The following is a 20756-nucleotide window of genomic DNA, read 5'->3' on the forward strand; positions in this document are numbered from 1 at the left end:
TGTACTATATTGAGAGGGGGTCTAATCAAAGACTACGATCACCAAATGATGTAGAAAGGTATTGCACTGAGCATAATATTCAGTATGATTCTACCTTGTTTGATTTCAAGGGAAGCAATGCTTATAGTGGTGAAATCGACCCAACTGGCACTCCTTCAACGTCATATACCCAAAATAGCTGACTAGAGGTTTCAATTCCAAACACTTATAACCAGGCAATGAAATCCACAGAAAAGCTTAAATGGATAGAGGCAATGGAAGAGGAAATGGCCAACATGTGAAAGTATGGCATCTTGTTCCACTTCCTAAAGACAAGACTCCACTAGGTTGCAGGTGGATTTTCAACATTAAACATGACAAATTTGGAAACACTGTTCATTTTAAAGCTCGTTTAGTGGCTCAGGGTTATTGGCAAATTAAATACGATACCTATGTTGAAACCTACTCTCCTGTAGTTAACTTTTCAGTAATAAGGCTCTTTTTCTCTCTTTCAGTTGCACACCTTGGATAGGCAAATATACAATGCGACGTAAAAAGTGCTTATCTCTACGCTCCTTTATCAGAGGAAATTTACATGTCCCAACCTCAGGGTTTTGTAGAGCAAGATAAAGAAACTTTTGTGTGTCGTTCAGATAGAGCCCTGTATGGTCTGCATCAGAGTGGGCGATTATGGTACTACGAGTTGGATAGAACACTATGTAACCTAGGGTTTATCAAGTTTGAGTGGTGTAATTGTGGCTATCGTTTTAAAGATTTTGTCATTCTGTTGGTTTATGTTGATGATATTGTTATGTTTGGAAAAAGTGAAGTTCAGGCTAAAAGGATATTAAAGTCCTGAATTCACATTTTGATTTGAAAATTTTGGGTAAAACAAGAAAGCTTTTGGGTGTGGAATTTGAATATGAGAACAATAGTGTTTTGATTCATCAGCAATTATATATAGAAGACATAGTTGATCGATTCAAGTCTTTTAAAATACAAATTACTTCCCTTCCAATAGTTAAAGGTGTGAAATACTCAAAGTCTCAAAGTTCCAGTACACAAGAAGAAACGACTGAAATGATGAATTATCCTTATAGAAATGTTTTGGGATGTCTCTCGTTTCTTTGCAATCGTACTCGTCCGGATACAGCTTATGCTGTTAATATATTTTCTCAGTTCCAAAGCAATCCTGGTAAGTTTCACTGGGAAGGATTACTTAAACTTTTAGGATACGTTTCCAATACCAGACATCACAAACTTAAACTGGTATGCAAGGAACTGAAGCTCAATATATATTCAGATTCGGATTTTGCTTCAAGCAGGGATGATATGGTGTCTATTGGTGGACAATTAGCTTTGTTGGGAGAATCACCTGTATCTTGGCATACATTTAAAGAAAGGGGAGTGAGTTTGTCTACTATGGAGGCTGAATTTATCTCCATGACTGAATCAGCAAAAGAATTAATTTGGTTTAAAAACATTTTTGGATGAATGCATTCAGTTTAAAATTGCAAGTAACTATGTTTCAAAAGCAATATTGTTTGCGGATAACATGGCTGCTATATGTTTTACAAAATCACCCATTGAAAACTCAAGGACAAAACAGACAGATGTAAAACTATTTTTCATTCGCGATCTATTGAACAGGGAAATTTTTGATCTAAAATATGTTCCAAGTAAAGATAATCTGGCTGATCCCATGACAAAACCGCTGACTAAGCATAACCTGATAAGATTTTGTGGAGCAATTTTCTTGTGAAACATATTTTTGTGTGTATTTAATTTTGTAAAATTAAGAGTTTTATTTAGTTGAATATAATATGTTATAAGTCATATTATGATGAGTATTAGATGATGTAAAACTGTATAGTGTAGAATTTGTATGATTGACCAGGGCCCTGGGTAAATGTATTGAAAGTATGATCATACATATGTCTTTGTATTGTTTTGTAACATGTGGGACTTTCTTGTTACGGTAAAATTTTGAAAAATAGAATAAGATGTTCCTAAAGAAAAATTTTTCTTAAAAAAAAAATTTCTGAATTGAATGAAATTGTGATATTTATTTATTCTTGTTTTGAATTTTGTAAAGATACTGGCGTTCAGTTTTATTTCAGGTCGGAGATGATGATGTGGGGGGCATTTGTTGGAAAATATGACTTATTGTAACCCTTTTTCTGCATCATCTCTCCTCCTTGAAATATTTATTAGGCTTAGTTATTATTTTAAAGGGATATAGTAGTTACTTCTACTTCTTTTTTTTCCACTACCACTGTTTGTGTTGAGAACGGCCTAATTAAGATGCAAAAATGAAACGTGATGTTACGTCATCTGGAAAGCCGAGTCGTGCCGATAGCTGATTGGTTGCCGTGAGATGACGTCATGCCTACTTCTGGTATAAGTATCTTGCGTCGCTCTGGCTCATTCCTTCTAGTTCCTGCTTTCTTGGCTCTTGGGTGTGCGGTTTCAAGCCCCTATTGAAAGACGTCTTGCGATGCGTGCAGTCCGGGGATAAGTTCCGAGGTTCCTGTTTACGAGATGACTTTTCCTGAATAAGTTCCTTGGTTCCTGTCTACAAGATGACTTTTCCGGAATAAGTTCCTTGGTTCCAATCTACAAGACGACTTTTCCTGGATTCTCAAAAGAGGCTACAATGTGAGTGACTGCCGTGGGTGGCATCCATGTTCTTCATGAAGGGGGCATTTAAAATAAGTTAGCGGTGATGTTATTCTAAGCTGTGATTCATCTTGTTTAACTATAGTGAGCGGAGTTAGGCCAGATTTAAGTGCTCTCAAGGATTTTATTTAATTTTCAGGTGCCTTCGTGACCATTAAGCATGGACTTATTGACTGTGTATCTAATTTCATTTTAAAACCGCATAATTTCTGTTTAGAATACGTTTCCCCCCCCCCCGTATTGAATGACAGTATTTTGGAGACCAGGTAAAATATTATTTGATATATGAAATTTTGATAATGATGGTTGTATTATAATTTCTAAGTTACTGATATTGTTTAAATTTATTCATTGTGTTTTTATTTTTCTTAATATATTGTTAATAAATTGGTTAAGTTTGAAACCTTTTATAGTCTTCAATAACTGCACAGCACATAACCTCAGGGAGCTTCTATTGCTACTCATGTTAAATGTTTAATTTTAAAAACTTTAAACTTTGCTTTTGCATCACAAAGCCAATGTGGTGCGCAATACCGAGGTTGTGCAAATCTGAGATATTTTTTTTAAAGTGAAAATAGATCGATGTGCAAATGGGCAAAGCCAATGCAGTGCGCATTGCCGAGGTTATGCGCAATGCCGAGTTTGTTCAATTCTCTGACTTTTTTTAAGTGAAAATATATCGATGTGTACATGGGCGAAGCCAATGTAGCACGCAATGCCAAGTTTGTGCAATTGTCTAATGTTTTCTAAGTAAAAATAGATCGACTTGCACATAGACAAAGCCAAGGCAGTGCGCAAATGCCAAGTTTGTGTAATTCTCTGATTTTTTTAGCGAAAATAAATGGATGTGTACATGGAAAAAACCAATGTAGCGCGCAATGCCGAGTTTGTGGAATTCTCTAATGTTTTCTAAGTAAAAATAGATCGACTTGCACATGGACAAAGCCAAAGCAATGCGCAATGCCAAGTTTGTGCAATTCTCTGATTTTTTTTAGTGAAAATAGATGGTTGTGTACATCGATACCAAGTTTTTGCAATTCTTTGAAGTTTTTCGAGCAAATACAGATCGTTGTGCACATGAACAAAGTGAGGCTGTATGTTATACCGAGCTGTAATGTAGCGTATTTTATATGCAATATTTAATGTGTCATTTGTGTATTTTAAACTTGCATTGCTGTTTTAATTGCAAGTTATACTTTAGACATCTTTTTTATTGTATTTTTAATTGTTTGGTTTTGATATGTTGATAATGCTTTCCCAAAAATATCGATAATCCCACGATCTACTCAATAGTAGCAAAATTTGACCCTATAAATAACTTACACTTTTTTTTATTTTAATACGTAATATTTGCTATCACAATTGCACTTGATAATATGAGTTCATTGATAATATGTGTGTGTGTGTGTGTGTGTGAAGCATTGCTTAGTGTTCCAAATTTGTAGTGTTTATTTTCTTTCACTGTGAGAAATTAGATTTTTTTTTATTTGTAGAATGTATAGAATTCTAGTAAGACTATAAAATATGACGTGATTTAAGAATTTAAGAAACAGTGATATGAAAGCTGTGTATGATGTTGATCTGCAATAAAAATATTTATTATTTTTTTATTAACGTAAAGTTTAAAATTTTTAGAAAATAATGAAGATTGTCTACTTACTAGTACCTAAGGGATTGTGTCGTTACGTAGCAACAAGGCAATTTGTAAAAATGATAAATTAAAATGTTTGATAATATGAATTTAAATTTGGCAACTACTCCCGTAAAAGAAAGAAAAAAAAAAAGAGGGAAATAGTTTTTGATTTGAGCGTATTGGCAACAGAGAGAAACCAGATGAAAACCGTAGAACTAGCACTTTTTTTTAGAACTTGAACTCGATTTTTGGTAGTTTTTGAATCGGCTGTAATCGGATATTGTTCTTTAAATGATTATATTTTAAACTAAAAATTTAATAATAATATGTCAATATAACCCCCCCCCCCAAAAATCAAAATCATGTGTATCATTTATTTTACATTGAATCGTTCACAAAAGAAGAAGTTAGTATTTTTCTAGTAGCTATCCGGAATATAATCCAGTATAAAAAAAATCAAAGGGGGGTAAGTCTTGAAATTTATTAAGCCCTTATATTAGTAGATTTAACGTAAATTGGAGTATATACTATTTTATTTAAAAGACACGCAATAATTTGCAACATTCTGACATAATTGCCACAATAAATTTAATAATAAAAATCTTTTTTTATTTGTATAAATTCAAAAATCTTTGAAAATACTGAAGCTGTATGAAATACAAATATGAGAGACTGCGATGTTGTTTACCGTTTCAATAACTGGTACAATTCACTTACTGCATTATTATTACTTAAAATATAAAGAATTTATTATACTTATTTCTATATCTACAGAGAATACATTGTGACATCACAATTTTAGTTTCACCCATTTATGAACGTCACTTAGCTCCGCCTTAGCAACTTACTTTTACGCAACGTATTCTGAGATTTTACTGGCGATTTTCAAAAAATCGCCAAGCAGTGGGCTAAAGCACATTTTCACCAAATGTACTCATCATACCTGTAAGTAAACTTAAAAAGACACTATTTTTCACTGAATATTTTATCACACAAGAAGCGCTTAAATAATTTTTAAGGCATTATGTTTGAAAATTTTGCCACATTTCAAATTTTGTTAAACCTGTTTAAAAAAAGGATTTTAATATGTGAACAATAGTTCACTCTTCTCTCCCTGAAACTCATTTTCTGAAAGCACATTATCAAGTGCTATTTTTCTAAACAGGCCACCTTCTTTGCATATTTGTAAGATAGCCAGCTGCTATAACCTTTGGTTCTAAGACTAGGAAATATATGAATTTTTGTGTGTGTTAACATTTTTGTAGCTTGAAGGACTTTAAAATACTGTCAAGTTGAAAGTCTTCTACAGATGTTGATGGCAGAAGAAGGAGCGGTAGGCTTCAAATCCACCTCCTGAAGTGTTCTGAACCCAAACTGGAAAAGAACTTTCCCTTTCTCATGAGTGTAAATTTGTCAACAGCTGCCCAGGATGCCACCTGTGATGCACCTTTGGCAATGCTCTAGAGCAGGGTTTCTTAAACTGTGGGTCGCGACCTGCAGCAGGGAGGGGGGGATCGGCAAAAATTTTTAAAGTTTTGATATTTCTTTAACTTATTATACTAATTTTACAATTACCAAATATTTTTGCACAATGTACCTTCAAATTCTGGAAAGAACTTTTGGCTAGATGAATTTTTAAGTGTCCTTCTACTGCACCAACATTATATATTTACAAACATCTGTGCCTTCTCTGAGATTTCAACAGGAGTCCATTGGTAAGCCAGCTGACTTTACTGATCACCATATCATCTCATGCGATCGAGGTACAACACGGAAAAGCTGAGGGGGAAGGTAAATTTAAATACTTTTTCATAGTAACATTAAAAGATCCAGATCTAGGCCATCACTGTCGTTCCCAATAAACCCACTAAAATTTGAAATCTTGTTGGATGTAAATTTTTTTTTATATTTCTGAAAACAACAACAACAAAGTCTTCAGTTCATTTGTTTCATAGAGTAGTGCTTTTATCATTTCTAACAAAATAGCACTGGAAAGATTCAGGTATATCCTACTTCTTCTGTTTCTTTTTAACTGAGGGCACAAGAAAGAGCACACTATAACTGGCATTATGGCAGAAAAATGCACGAGTCCTTTGCATATCATGTGATAATGATGTCATTCCTGTTTGCTGGCAAAATGCTAATTTTAATTTTTTTTCTTCCAGAGTTAGAAAGTGCAAAAAAGAGAAGAAATGTTTGGATTTAATATTTTCTTTTGTCAATAGTAATAATAGTAGTAATAATATTTGTAAACCTATTTTTGAGTATGACTTAATTAAATGACCTGTTATTATAAAATTAATGAGATACTAAGCAGATTTATATAATGCTTTTTCTGTAATTATCAAATGCATTTGATTTTATACCACAGTTCTTTATTGTCGTGGAATAAATGTCCATGCCCTGAAATTCAACTATTCTTATATCTTCTGATAAAGTACAACAGAAAGTCCGAAGTTTATGAAAAGCGGCTAAAAATTTAATACTTTGTGGAGTTTGTGATATATTGCTTACACACAAAAGCACACAGCGAATCAGAGTAGCACATAAGGGCTAAAATCTGAAGATGTTATTTATCTGGCTAGGATTTTGAAGGAATGAATGAACAGCTCTGGAATATAATTACAAAGTCATGAATAGGACATACTTCTTAAATTTAAAGACAAAGCTGAAAATATGCAAATAAATTAAGTTTCTAAATAATATGCTAAAACAACCAAGAAAAGAGATGCATGCGAATATGTATCATGAAAATTATTAGACTTACCTGGGGTATTATAGTAAGCTTTGAGCGTAAATTATGCAGTCCAAGTTTGGCAATATCAATACCATCAATAAAAATTTTACCACCGGCAGCCTCAATGATGCGAAATAATGCTAAGGTGAGAGATGATTTCCCAGCACCAGTTCTCCCAACAATGCCACACTGCGAGAAAAAAATTAACGTTATATGCAATGAAAACACTTTTAACAAACAGATTCGGAAAAATATTTAAATGTTCATCTTATATTCAAACTAATAAAGTTTATATAAGTTACTTATTTTATTTATTTATTTTTCATTCTGGAAAAGTTTTCAGAATCTATTAGTGTTGTGTCTTATCTTACTTGCCTGACTAATCAGAAAACCACGGATTTTTATCATGTCAAGGAGCTCAAAACTGCATCTGTCACTGGTATGGGCCTTAAGTCCCATACAGGTGACCCTGCCCAGCTCCATCTCAATTTAGACGCTGGGAAATGGGTCTGAGGGTTTTCAACCCCTCTTCCTCTACCATCAAACCAACTGGACTTTTACCCCACTGTGTATTTTGACTGCCCCCCTACCACACAAACACTAAACATCCATGCCATCTCCAGCAGATTTGAACAGTCTCCAGGATTCAAATCTAAACCCAACTAACATTATAGCAACCAAGAGCATTAACCACTATACTGATTAAGGTGGCAAATCTAATCTAAAAGCAGATTTCATCAAACATTATCATTCAATAAAATACAAAACTCAACTCAAAAAGAAAGTATTGTAATCACGAAAAATTTCAGGTATCATATTTCAACAAAAATATCCATTTTGATCACTATCAAAAGCAATTTAACGATGTTTTTGCGTAACATCTGTACATAAAGACAGAATAAAAGATTTTTTCCTCCTCCAAAAAATTATAAAACTGATTTAAAATGTATTCCGAAGAGAATTTTTTGTGGCACCTGTGCATATGTATGTATCTTGCATAACTCAAAAACGAGTAGCCTCAGAACGTTGAAATTTTGTATATAGGACTGCTATATCATGTAGATGCACATCTCCTATTTTGGCTGAAATCAGCTGCGCCAAAAGTATATACACTGTGTTACGCGTCTAAGTGATCTCAGTTTCTTTATTTTTATGTTTGTAAATTGCACATTTTTTGATTTAAAAATCATTGAATTGTGTTGTTCTTATCTTCTGGTTAAGGTTTTTATGCCTTTAGTAAATCTGCATGCAATATTTGTAGAATTATCAACAATTGAAAAGTTGTTTAAGTATGCTAAGCCTAATTTTTTTTACTACAGTCAAAAGTCGTTAATTCGGACACCCATAATTCGGAATGATCTATAATCCGGAGCTCAAAACTAAAAACTTTCTGCGCATGCGCCGCGTTGACACATGCGCATAGGCGTTTACGCGTGCGCGTAAGACCTTTTACGACTGCGCATATGAGTGTGCGCAAGTGCAGAATACGTTTTGGCGTGCGCGTTTTATGTATAATAGACGTATAAGCTAAAATTATCTAATTATCTATTTCAGTTAATGTTGATGATTGCGTTGTTCCTTAATTTTCAAATTGGATCCGGCTTATTATTTTTTGCAGACTGTAAGAGCAATTTTATAAAAGTAAGCTTAAACTTTCGATTATATCAAATAGAATTTCCGATATATATTTGTTAATATGTAAAGGATCTAAAGCGAAAGTATGTTTTGAAATCCGAAATCTGTTTATCAATTTCACGCTGCTCGGCGGGGGGAATGCAACGGCGGGCGCGTAATGAATTGGAAGTTGATTTGTCAGCACTATCCTTATCTTCAGCGCAGATGTTTTTATTTTATTTGGCTTATAATTCCTTACCAAATGTAGTATTTCATCTCGATATGCTCCGTCTTTGATATGATTTAAAACAAGTTTCTCGTCATTATAATTCGCTTCTGATAGCGAAGAAAAGTAACAGAGGTTATTGAAAACGAAAAAATTTCGATTGACAAATTAGTCGGTGTTCTTGACACAGCAATTATAGGACTTGAACAGCGGAACTTTGTAACTGAACAAGAAATTATGTCTGTTTAATAGAATTAAAGAGAAAGTATTATCACATGAAACGAAGCAAAACTTAAACAACTTACATTGAAAGAAATGTTTAATAAAGTAAACAAATAAATATTAAGCTTTTTCTTTTTGCAAATTTTGATACCCTTTAGATCATAATTGTTCTTTATTTCATAAATTACGGTTTCGTATTTTTAATTTTAGAATTTCTGCATGCCATCTTACGAGATTTAAACTGATGATCTATAATCCAGAAAAATCGATAATCCGGAATCGCCGAAGTCCCGACGAGTCTGGATTAACGACTTTTGACTGTATAGCAGACATGTTTGTTTACATTTGAAACTTAACAGAATAGTGGATTTATTGCCAATCTAGAGAAACTAAGGTTCGCAACAACAAAGGTAACGCCTTCTTTTATTATTGCGTATTAAATCATGATTAATCCATTCTGGAATTTATTCGATGAAATAAGAGTTTAGGATTTACTTCGTAATTTTTAATATCGATATTTTGAGCTTTTGTGTATTTTTGCCTTGTTGTGAAGGAAGAACTGAATTAATTAAATGAAAAATACTAAACCATCTGTAAAAAACTGTTTCTTTCTTTCTTTTTGGTTTGTTTGTTTAATTATTTCTTTTATACAATGCTTCAGATTTGTTATAGTATTTGAATAGAACATGTAGCAAAGATTAGATAATTCTTCAGATGATGTAAATTTTGTGCATTCTGAGTTATAAAATGAATGAGATGTAAGGCTGTTAAGTGAACCTAGCGCCAGAGTGTCACTATGGTAAACAAATATAGTGAATTTTAAAAAGTGCATTTATTCTGTTGTGGATTATGCACTACTGACGAAGTAGATTGAATTTAATCCAATAAGTTTGAATGAAATGCAAGAAAAAATGCATATAATTTAATATTCTGCACAAGGAAGTTATGTGGTGTACACATCAGATTTTTTGAATATAAAATTGTAACTAGGAAAACATTAAAAAATTCTATAGTTACAAAAAATATGATGACTTTAATTTTTTTTTTTTTTTTTTTTTTTTTTTTACGAAAGAAATACACATAGTAGATTGCTATGCATATATTATTAAAAAGTTTCTCATAACACAAAATTTAATTTGGAAGCGGATCATATTGCATCCAAAAATTAAAATCAGAATTTTTACAATGGAAATATTATATTTACTCATAAACAACCCTTCTGAATATAACATACTCTTACATTTTAGATAAATTTTTAAAAATAGAAATGTAAGTGAATATACAATGAGAGCATGGTTCCTGATTAGAATGAAAGACTAACTCTCTAATTAAATACAATATGTTTCTACGGTACAGCAACAAAAACACAGGGGCAATTAATGATACTCTATTACTTATTTGTTTTCAGGCATACCAGTAATTAATGTTGTGGATGCAGGTCTAAACTGAAATCACTCAATGCAGTTTATATACACAGTAGTTACCTGTGGTTTATTTAGTATTTAAACTGCGCAGTTGTTCTATACAGTAGAGAGTTCAACTCCTTCCTTTTATTTTGGAGCTTTATTTATAAGACCTGGTCAAATTTTCGAATAAAAATACAGCAAAAAAGAGGGGTCTTATTTTTGAGTAAATACAGTATTAAAATAATGTTAAAAACATATCTTAGTCAAGATATTAACAGTATAAAAAAAATACTGCAAATATTACTAGGTAGTATAGATAGAATTACTTTATTATGCTGCTAAACAATGCAGTTTTTATAGCATGGAAGATAAACAAAAGATCCTTGGTCCTCATGTTCATATGTAATAGATGAAAAACTCTTAAATGAATGTAATGACATATCTCAATGTGTTTCTTTCCCCCTTCCCTTTAACTACTAAATACAAAATATGCAAATAAAACCGTAGTCTTTGAGTTAGGTATCTTGAAACATTCTCTGTACCTTTTCATGAATTAAAAGCTAGAATTTTGAATAAAGTAAAAGTCCAACTATCTGGCATTCAACTAACTGGAAACCTCAAGTAAATGAAATATTTTAGAAACATTTCATCTCTGAAAAACTAAGAAAATGAGGGACATTATACAGTACACTTTATATAGCACTGTTGTCAACAATGTGATTTTACTATCAATAATGTTACAGCACAATCAGAGGCTCTTTGGTTTGATTTTAGGTAAACCTGATTAATTCTTGAAAAGCTAGTTTAATTTTTAAGAGAAAGACTCTACATTATTTGCTATTTATCTGTTTTTCTTTTGCGCTTTGAAGAAATGACTAAAATTTGGGATGTGCCTTCCATGAAATAGTATACAGAGGAGTATTTTTAATGTTTGAGGATTCTGGCATCAAGTAAAGTGTGTGTTAATGGCTATGACATAAAATATTATTTGAAAATGGATAAGCAATGGTAATTTTCAAGGTAAAAAAATTATGAAAAGTGATTAAAATTTTTTATATGCTATATCCATATTTTGTATCGGTTGATTATACAACTAAATAAAAAAAAACAATCTGTTCCTTTAAACTGCTAGAATCCATCAAATTTCATGGTCAATAGAATTTCATAATCAGATAAAATGTTTTATTTGAATAAAATTTTAAATGCAGGCATTTTACATTCTACCTGTGGAAATTTCTTCCATTCAGTTGGTTTTTGCATCCTAATTTGCAGTTTTTATATGCTTAACTAACTGAAATTTGTAATTTCACAAACTTTCCGAATAGTCGAGCTTTTACCATACTCAATATTGATGAGCTGACAATTGTTCTGTAAAGGCACTGACTAGGTTATCAAAAAAGCAATTGACAATTGGCAGAACAAATACCACCAGATCAGCTTGAGTCTGCGAATGAGTTATTTCTATGACTAAGACGGCCCCAGATGAGGAATTTGAAAGTATGAAGGTAAACTGAAATGCTAATAAATACACCATAAAAGCACATAAAGGACACCTTAATTCAACTTGTTTAAATAGAACTTGGTGACTAAAGCAGGGATTAACCATTGGTTTAATATAAGGATTAAAATGCTAACAGGATTAGGAGTACAATTACATATTAGGCTCACTGTACCACGTATGAGCCAAGTTATCATATCTTTAGTTGAACACTTTTGATAAAATACTTCTCCATCATTTCTATTAATGATGAAACATTTAATTGATAATATAGGGCATTTAAAAAAATAGCTTAAATTTTTATTTGAGAGTAAACTGTTTCACAAATAAGTCTAAAGCGTTAAAATATCAAGAAACTTGCTCTGTAGATTCTTTTGTTGGCTTTAGGTTGCAAAAATCTAACTTCCCTATAAGCAAAAAAAAAGAAGGGGGGGTTGCTGCAACTGAAAAAAAAAAAAAAAAAAAAAAAGTGAGGTTCTGCCACCCATGATATGATATCACAGATATTTCCAAATTTTAATAATATATCATTTTACTTATTCTTGTTTTTCAAGTAGGAGCCATTAATTACAAGTATTTTATTTACCTTATACAATAGTTTTCATTTTGCATTAATTAGAAGATGCATGTGCATGAAATATCATACATATGATATGCATGTGAAGCTTATGTGTTCAAAGAGTAAACATTTCAATCTGATCATTAGTCAATAAAAGTAACAGAAAATTTTTACCCTTTCTTTTGGCTGAATATCACAAGAGATTCCTTTCAAAACCAATTCCAGGCCTTCTCTATAGCAGGTAGAATAATCATCAAATTTTACCATTCCATCATCTGGCCAAGAGCCATCTGGTTTAGTTTCTTCAATAAACCATTCTGCCTATTTTATAAAAATAAATAAATACATAAATAAAAATTTGCAAGTCCACATCTTAGGTTACGGTCTATGACAGGGGTTCTCAACTGGTGGTAAAACAAGAGGAAAACAGGTGGTACGCAAAGAAGTAAAGTATTTTTAACTATTAAATTCAAAAATTAAAACCCCAAAATCCTGATTGAGTTTTTTCTCTGACACTCATAAATTTATGCGATCTGAGCTTTGTTCAAGAGTGGTGGTGGTAGTAGTACTTTATAGTGGTGGTACTAAAGGTTTTCAATTTTTGTTTAGATGATAACGCGTTAGTCAAAAGGTTGAGAACCGCTGGTCTATGACATAGATTTTCTTTATTTCCAGTTGAGAGTAATACATTAGGGTAAATTTTGATTTTTAGAAAGAGGCTGGAAAGCTAAAATGTAAATAAAAACCATTTTGCATTTCAATGAGTAATAAAACAATTTCACTACTAAAATTTAACTATTTTTCCAACAATAAGAACTATATAAAAATGACATAATGACATTAGCAGACTTCTTAACAAGTATCACAATCATTTTGAAAATGTCATTCAAGTGCAGAAATCAATAGGCAGAAACATACAGATTACTGCAAGTTACAAACCAGAACAGAATTTGGTTATCTTAGGTTTTATTTTGAATTTTAGTTTTCTTAAGCAAAAAAGCACAGTTCTGTATGATTGAAATAAGTACTATAGAAAATTAGAAATCCCTTACATTAATCATATAAATGACAATAATAGTTATAGAAAATCATCATTAAATACTGATTTTTTTTAAATGATTATGGAAGATAAGTGAAAAATTTTATTTTAATGCAGAATAGCAACAGTTTTGTTTTTGTTTTCAGACTAATGTGATTTAATAAGATTCAGTGTGTCAATTTTCTGTGACATGAAAATGCACTTGTGAAGTGAAGAGTTAATAAAAGTCTAAAACAAAAATATAATACCATCTGCAATATAAGTGCTAATCTTTTCTCCTATTTACAGATAATATGAAATAAAACTTTGAAAACTAAGTTTTAAAATTTTGATAAAGGAAACATAAGTCAAAATTTCATTACAAAAGACTTCAATGGGATATTAATTCCAATTCTATTGCAGAGAAGTAAAGTAAAAAACAAAAAAGTGTAATTTGTTCCTGCAAATTCCAGCTTTAAAACTAGAATAATCCTAAAGAGCTTTATCTTATACCAAATTATTTGTACATGATAAAAAATGAATAAGAAGACAGATAAGATTGAATTCATTTAATTTTGATAAAGTACAGTTGGGTTGTCAGAAGGATTATTTTCATGGACTCAGATCTGAACCTGAATTGAACTTCCAGTATTCAGTAATCTTAGCCTCTCTGCTATACGTGGACTAAAAGTATATAAAAGCAATTTCTCCAATCTGCTGACTTAAATTATGAAATAAAATTAATTTTTTAATTGCATTTATGGAAAAACTTCAGTGATGTTGCACACACACACACACACACACACACACACACAAAAAAAAAAAAAAAAAAAAAAAAAAAAAAAAACCCACTGAAGATCTTAATGCATATTAGTTTAAGCACAACAGCCACAATCATCAGTTCAAGCATGGATGTGCTTTTGAGACCATTTATTTACAAAATAGGATGGATGGACATGAATCATACAAGCTTTTCCATTATCCCCCCTTATTTATATTCACTGTATTCAAAGGGCACAGACTTAAGGAAACAGAAAATTACTTCTAAGTAATGCTCATTATCATTTGTAATTAACTGTTTGATTACATTGTGTTTAATTTCTACACTGCTCAAGAAAAAAAATGGGACAGTCTTATATCTCCCGATCTACTGGGCCGATTGACAAAATTCAAATTGCATTCTTCATGTCTCGAAAGTGCGACTTAGGATATATATTAGATTTATATATAGCACTATTCTAACATAGGTATTTTGACACAAAATCGGACTTTTTCTGAAATAACATACCAATTTTTTTACATATTTGGATTCTACGACTCAAATTACGCCTAAATATGAAATTTTGTGAATTTTGGAGCGAAATTTACGGAGAAATTCACAAATTTATGTTGGCACTTTTTTGTCAGCTTGCGCCAAGAATAGTTCACTTGGCGAACTTCTTAATATATGGCAACCTAGTTTCCTTTCCTGTGAGAGGAAAAAAAGTCACCATCGTTCCTTTTTTCCAAATAATATTCTTTATATTATATTTTTAATTATAACTTATTATTTTAAGTAATTTTTTCTTTTTCGAATTCCATTTTAATTGTTTAAGTTGCATGGTTTTTTTCGAATAACTGTTTTAAAATTTTCTATTTACCTATTTGAACTGCTTAAATAAAGGTGCAGCGTTTATTTTTTTCAAATAGTTTTCTTTATATATATATTTTGTCATAGTTATTATTTTAGGTAATTTTTAAATTTCTATATATTATTTATTTTTATATTTTATTTATTTTTAAAATTTTAATTGTTTGTGTTGCATTGTCTCTTCAGATAATTGTTTTAAAATTTTCTATTTATTCCTTCGAATTGAGCATTTTTAATATATTTATTATTATAAATTTTCCAGAATTTGATTTTATTTATTTGAATTGCATTTCTTTCGGAGGAATACTTTGTAACTCGGACTACGATGCGTTTGAAAACTGCATATATTAAAAGAGAAAATACAGTAAAGCAAAATTAACACGCCTTTCAATGTTCCGTTCAGAAAAGATATATATAAATAAGAGAGATGTATAACTGACATTTTAACTTAGGATGAAATGCATACACTGCTTTAAACAGTTTTATCATTGTGCCCATTGCTTTACACAATTTTATCCTACATTTGGCTTCTTAAATATTATTCATATTTTAGTCAAATATTTTATTTTTGAAATCGTAAGAATCAAATATCATAAGATTAAAAAGTTTTAAATTTAAAAAAAAATACCAATACTAAATTTTACCCAAATTTTTTTTTCTTCTCTTTTTCTTCAGGCATTCTACTTTATTCTTGCTCTTTTTCTTTAGGCATTCCACAACTATATTAAAAAGCATCCAAATTTTCGAAATATCTTGATATTTTTGACAATCATTTTAAATAAAGTTATCGCCTTACATTTCATAAAGGCCCACAAACGGCCGAGCGGTAAAGTCGCTGAACACTCCGGGGCTCGAATCCCGGTAAACGGGCTGGTTGCATGGGCGTTTTCGTGTATTTTATCATGTGTACCGTGCCAGCTGGTTTCCCTTAGAAAGTTCTTCACAAAGGCATTCTTCCTTTTAGGCAGATAGCCCTGCTTTGACGTAACTTAATAATCCAATTCAATCTATTTCATTAATATTTGGTCAGAGCCTTTATCAGTATTTAGAGGCTAAACATTTTGAAGGTATGAGATGAAAGAAAAGACTGGTTTCATAAAGAGGTTTTGGTTTATTTAATTATGGCAAAGCACACTAGGGCTATCTGCCTAAGGGGAGGGATGCCTTCGTGTAGGACTTTCTAAAGGAAACTGGCTCGCATACACGTTACACATGGGGAAAAACACGAAAATGCCCATGCAGCCAGCCCGCTCACGGGATTCGGACCTCGCACAGAACTACCAGCGTTCAGCGACTTTACCGCTCGGCCACTGTTTCACCAGGAGGGGGGGGGAAAAAAACATCTTTAGGTGACATCCACATACATTACTGGATAAACTCCTGAATATTCAAATAAGTCGAATGAGAAAATCATGGGATTCTCAATTTATGATACGATATGATGTTCTATTACGTAATTTAAATTTATACAACCATATAGTCTAAAACCAGTCGCTCTTCACTTTAATCTGCAATGATATCGTTTTTGTCTTTTCTGTTAATCCAAGCTCAATTGATAGTATTTGCTGGTGTATACGTCCAAGTGTTTTTTCTTTAAACACCTAAATTCTTTGAAATATCCTGAAAGTATATTCAAAAGCGTCCAACTTTTTGAAACATCTTGGTATGTCTGACAGCCAAATTTCCCTGCAAATTTTTGCTTACTTTTCTCAATAATTTTCTTCTTTCCTTCTACAGTTATATTCAGTGCACACACAAGAAAATTAAGATTTTTCGATTGCTAGACTTCCATAAATTTTGCATTCTTGTCAATTTTTAAAAATATCAAATATCCAATTACATGAATTGCGTTTCAGCTGAAGACAGCTTTTCATTTTCTAGTCATTTTAACTATAAATAAAGTTTAAAGCGAAGTCCAAAGGATAAATATTTTAATTAAAAGATTTTTGCTAAATGACAAAGAAATAAAACAGTCCAGCAGGGTTTATTCTGTACCACCGAGTGACCCGATTCTTATATCGGCTGAAACAATCTAAATCATATTAAAGATCATGTTTTTTTATACAATCTATAACGCGAGAGAAAAATTAGCTTCTTAAAACATTCTTTCTAAGAGGATTAATATAAAAGATTATATTTATATATATATTTTCAAAGCTGGGACTTGAACCAAACTGTCAAATTTTTAAAGTTTAATTTACATGGTGGTTATAATTAAAGTTCCAATTTGAAATGGCCATAAAAGGAAAATTACCGTACCAAATGTTATCAAACTTGGGAATCGTGTAAAGGAGGTTATGAGAATTTATTTTCCGCGGAAAATAAAAAAAGAGTTCAAAACTCACCACTAGGGGGAAAATGGCGCTGTATACAATATTGATAAATGAAATAAGACACGAAAACATCTGTTTAAAATATGTTTAATATTTTCCGAAACATGTTACAAAGCATGTTCAATGTAGCGTCCAGCATTTTCTGAAAGCAAGTTAAATCCTGTTACTGCATTCTCAACAGCAGCTCTTAGCATATCATGAGGAATGTTACGGACATGTCAGTGTATCACATTTTTCATTTCTGCCAAATTGTTTAGATTATCACCGTAAACAGTGCTTTTGAGAAAACCCCATAGCTAAAAGTCACAGAGGTTGAGGACTGGTGAGAAGAGGGGAAGTGTTGGCCTATAAGACGTTCATTCGTGAAATGTTGCCTAAGTAACTGTGCGACACACGTGAGGTGGGGCCCAGACCTGCATAAAAATCGTAGTATCTAAAATGCCATGTTACTGCAGTTGATGTATCACGAAACATTTTAACATTGACTCTAAGTGAGCTACAATCACAGTGGTCCAGCTGTCGACTGCTCTTCAGAGAAAAATAGTTCAGTTATAAAAGTAACTGTTATTCAACAGTAAATGGTGTGGAATGACTGCTATGCAATCGAATGCAGTAGGAGAATGCAATGGAACTAGATAGATAACATGAGGGATTACGTTGGCCCAAATCGATTATAAGCGTTTTGAATCAGTATCTTCATGTTTTAGGGCCGAATTCAGGCTTAAAAAATTACAAATTAGCGATCTGTAAGAAAACGATTTCCAGATTGTGCGAACCCAGAACTTGTGCGAGTGATTTGCGATTTCACATTTTCTAATCGCTAACTCGTGGTTTTCACGGACGAATTTCTCACTTACACGGATTGCGCACTCAACGTTCACTGAATTTAACGCCTTTAAATGGTAATTTGCTTACTTCAAAGTTTCTTAAGTGTATACAACATATTAAACCCGTGTAACAAAAGGTTAAGTTAGATTCCGACCCATATTTCGTTTAACAATATTGCATACAGCGCCATTTCCTCCCTGGTGGTGAGGTTTCGAACTTTACACGATTACCAAGCTTGATAACATTTGATCCAGTAGTTTTCGTTTTATGACCGTTTCAATGAACTTTAATTATAACCACTCCGTATATTATTAAATTTTCATTTGAAGCTATGCGTTATATGTATACCATACGTAAATTTTTCGCTTTTATGGAAAAATAAAGAATCGAAGCAAATATACTTAGGATAATGCACCAAAACTGAAAAAATTTCCCCTTCCTTCGAAAATAAAATTTTGAAATTCGACCTTGAATTTATTGGGTTATTGAAATATTTAATTTGACTTATCTTCTAAGTTCTAGTTCCGACAATTCCGTCAAAAATTCCGAATTACTTAAGCTGAAGTAAAAGATTTAGTACATATTCACTGTATGTTAGTAAAGTAATCAGAGTGTAATAAAAATAGATTATAGAATTTACGCTGATGCAACTTTTTGTCTGACTGCCCAACATGTAATGGAAGAGAAGGCTTGTAGAGATCTGTTTTTGACATGCCTCTAAAAGTAGATGTCATACTCCTTTTGTCTCTTCAATATCAAAATCTTTACTTTGAGAGGGAACTTTAGTTTTCGGGAAAGAAAAAAAATCACAAGAAGACAAATTTGAAAAACATGCAGGACAATTGAGTACACATACTTATTTCCAGAACACAAGCGGTTCTCCGACTGGTTATTGAATAATGAAAAGATGCATTATCATGCAATACAAAACATTTGGAATACGTTGTCTGACTGAAAACGTAAGATTAAAAGTCATCTGCTTAATTCACAGCCATTTACAAGTCAACTATTGGGGCAATTGCAGAATCTTTTTGATCCGGAGTTTCTAAAACAAACCTTATATCACTGGATTTAAACACTTCTTTAATCTTCCGAGAACGTTCCTTCTTTAGCTCATATTCCAAGAATATTAAGTAAATACAATTATTGCAAAAGAAATTGAATATTCATTTGCACTATGGCTTGGTAGTTTATTAACGAGTTAACAAAACTTAAATTCTGCTTTTTGTGTCTAAGTATACAACAATATTTTAAATATTTACAAATAAAATATTAATTTGGAGATTTAATTGGAGCCTCACCAGTTGCCTAGCATTTGAAGATTGTTAAATACTAATTGTTTGTTGCGAAGGCTAACCCAGGCTGCATAGTTGGTTTTCGTAGTTTTCTAGGTTCTCTTTACAAAGGTTCTCTATAAAAGCATCTTAACCAAATAGCTTCCATGTTCTTTCTATGTTCAAATAACCAACTAACCTAGTTTAAGCACGATTTCCAAATGAAGTTACTAGCAAAACACGAATACTCATTAAAAATCATGTAGCTTGCCAATCAGGAGTAACATGAAAGATACGGCGCCAATACTTGAATTGCTGTTACGGTACGCTGTTTCTAAATTTAGATGGTCATTCCTTAATTAAATAGCCCACCAGCGGCCGAGCAGTAAAGACGCTGAGCACTGGTAGCTCGGTCTGAAGTTCGAATCCCGCGAACGGGCTGGCTGCTTGGTCGTTTTCATGGTTTTCCCCATGTGTAACGTGTATACGAGCCAGTTTACCTTAGAAAGTCTTCCACGAAGTCATCCCTCCCTTTAGGCTTATAGCCCTCGTGTGCTTTGCCAAAATCAAATAATCCAATCCAATCCTTAATTAAATATAATTGATTTGTAACTTCTACTAGAGCTGACGGTAAAAATTGAAGTGCAAATAAATAATATCGTGTGCAATCTTGATTAATATAAAATTAAAAATTTTGCATAGAAAAATATTTGCATTCAGACAGAAAGTTTTTTGAAATATTTGCAATTACTTTATAAGAAGGATTATTAATAACCGTAATGATTACTTATTATATTACTGATGATTAGGATTCAGTTCTTGACAATTACATTGTAAATTTGAATTTTAAGGATATAATGAAAATACGCTGCGAACAAAAATACATTTTAGGATAAAAAATGAGTTGTTTTTTTTTATGTGTTGAAACTTCTTAAATTCATTTAATAAACATCGTATCCTCGTTGTTAATTGAATCCAGAATGTTGTGTATCATTTATATAATTATTCTTACTTGTCTACAGAAGCTGCTGACTTATCCAGCCATTAAGTAGCTGCAGATCATTTCTACATAACCATTGAACTTCCACTAATTCAGTCTCTAGAGGGTTGCATGTTTATA

General features: G+C 32.0%; 1 protein-coding gene across 3 annotated transcripts in view; it reads right to left on the bottom strand.

The window, feature by feature from the left end:
• LOC118189122 (multidrug resistance-associated protein 1-like) overlaps window positions 1–20756 on the bottom strand; it is a 190529-nt gene that overhangs the window by 36686 nt on the left and 133087 nt on the right. For all 3 annotated transcript variants that reach the window (XM_085824093.1, XM_085824104.1, XM_085824099.1), the window contains 2 exons: window positions 12728–12874; window positions 7059–7217 (listed from right to left, as the gene is read on the bottom strand). In XM_085824093.1, coding sequence (XP_085680219.1) covers window positions 7059–7217; window positions 12728–12874 — 306 coding nt within the window. The remainder of the gene's footprint in view (window positions 1–7058; window positions 7218–12727; window positions 12875–20756) is intronic.

Source organism: Stegodyphus dumicola, chromosome 1 (genome assembly GCF_044657685.1).
Source record: "Stegodyphus dumicola isolate Sdum_Otavi_A_Nest chromosome 1, ASM4465768v1".
Lineage (NCBI taxonomy): Eukaryota > Metazoa > Arthropoda > Arachnida > Araneae > Eresidae > Stegodyphus > Stegodyphus dumicola.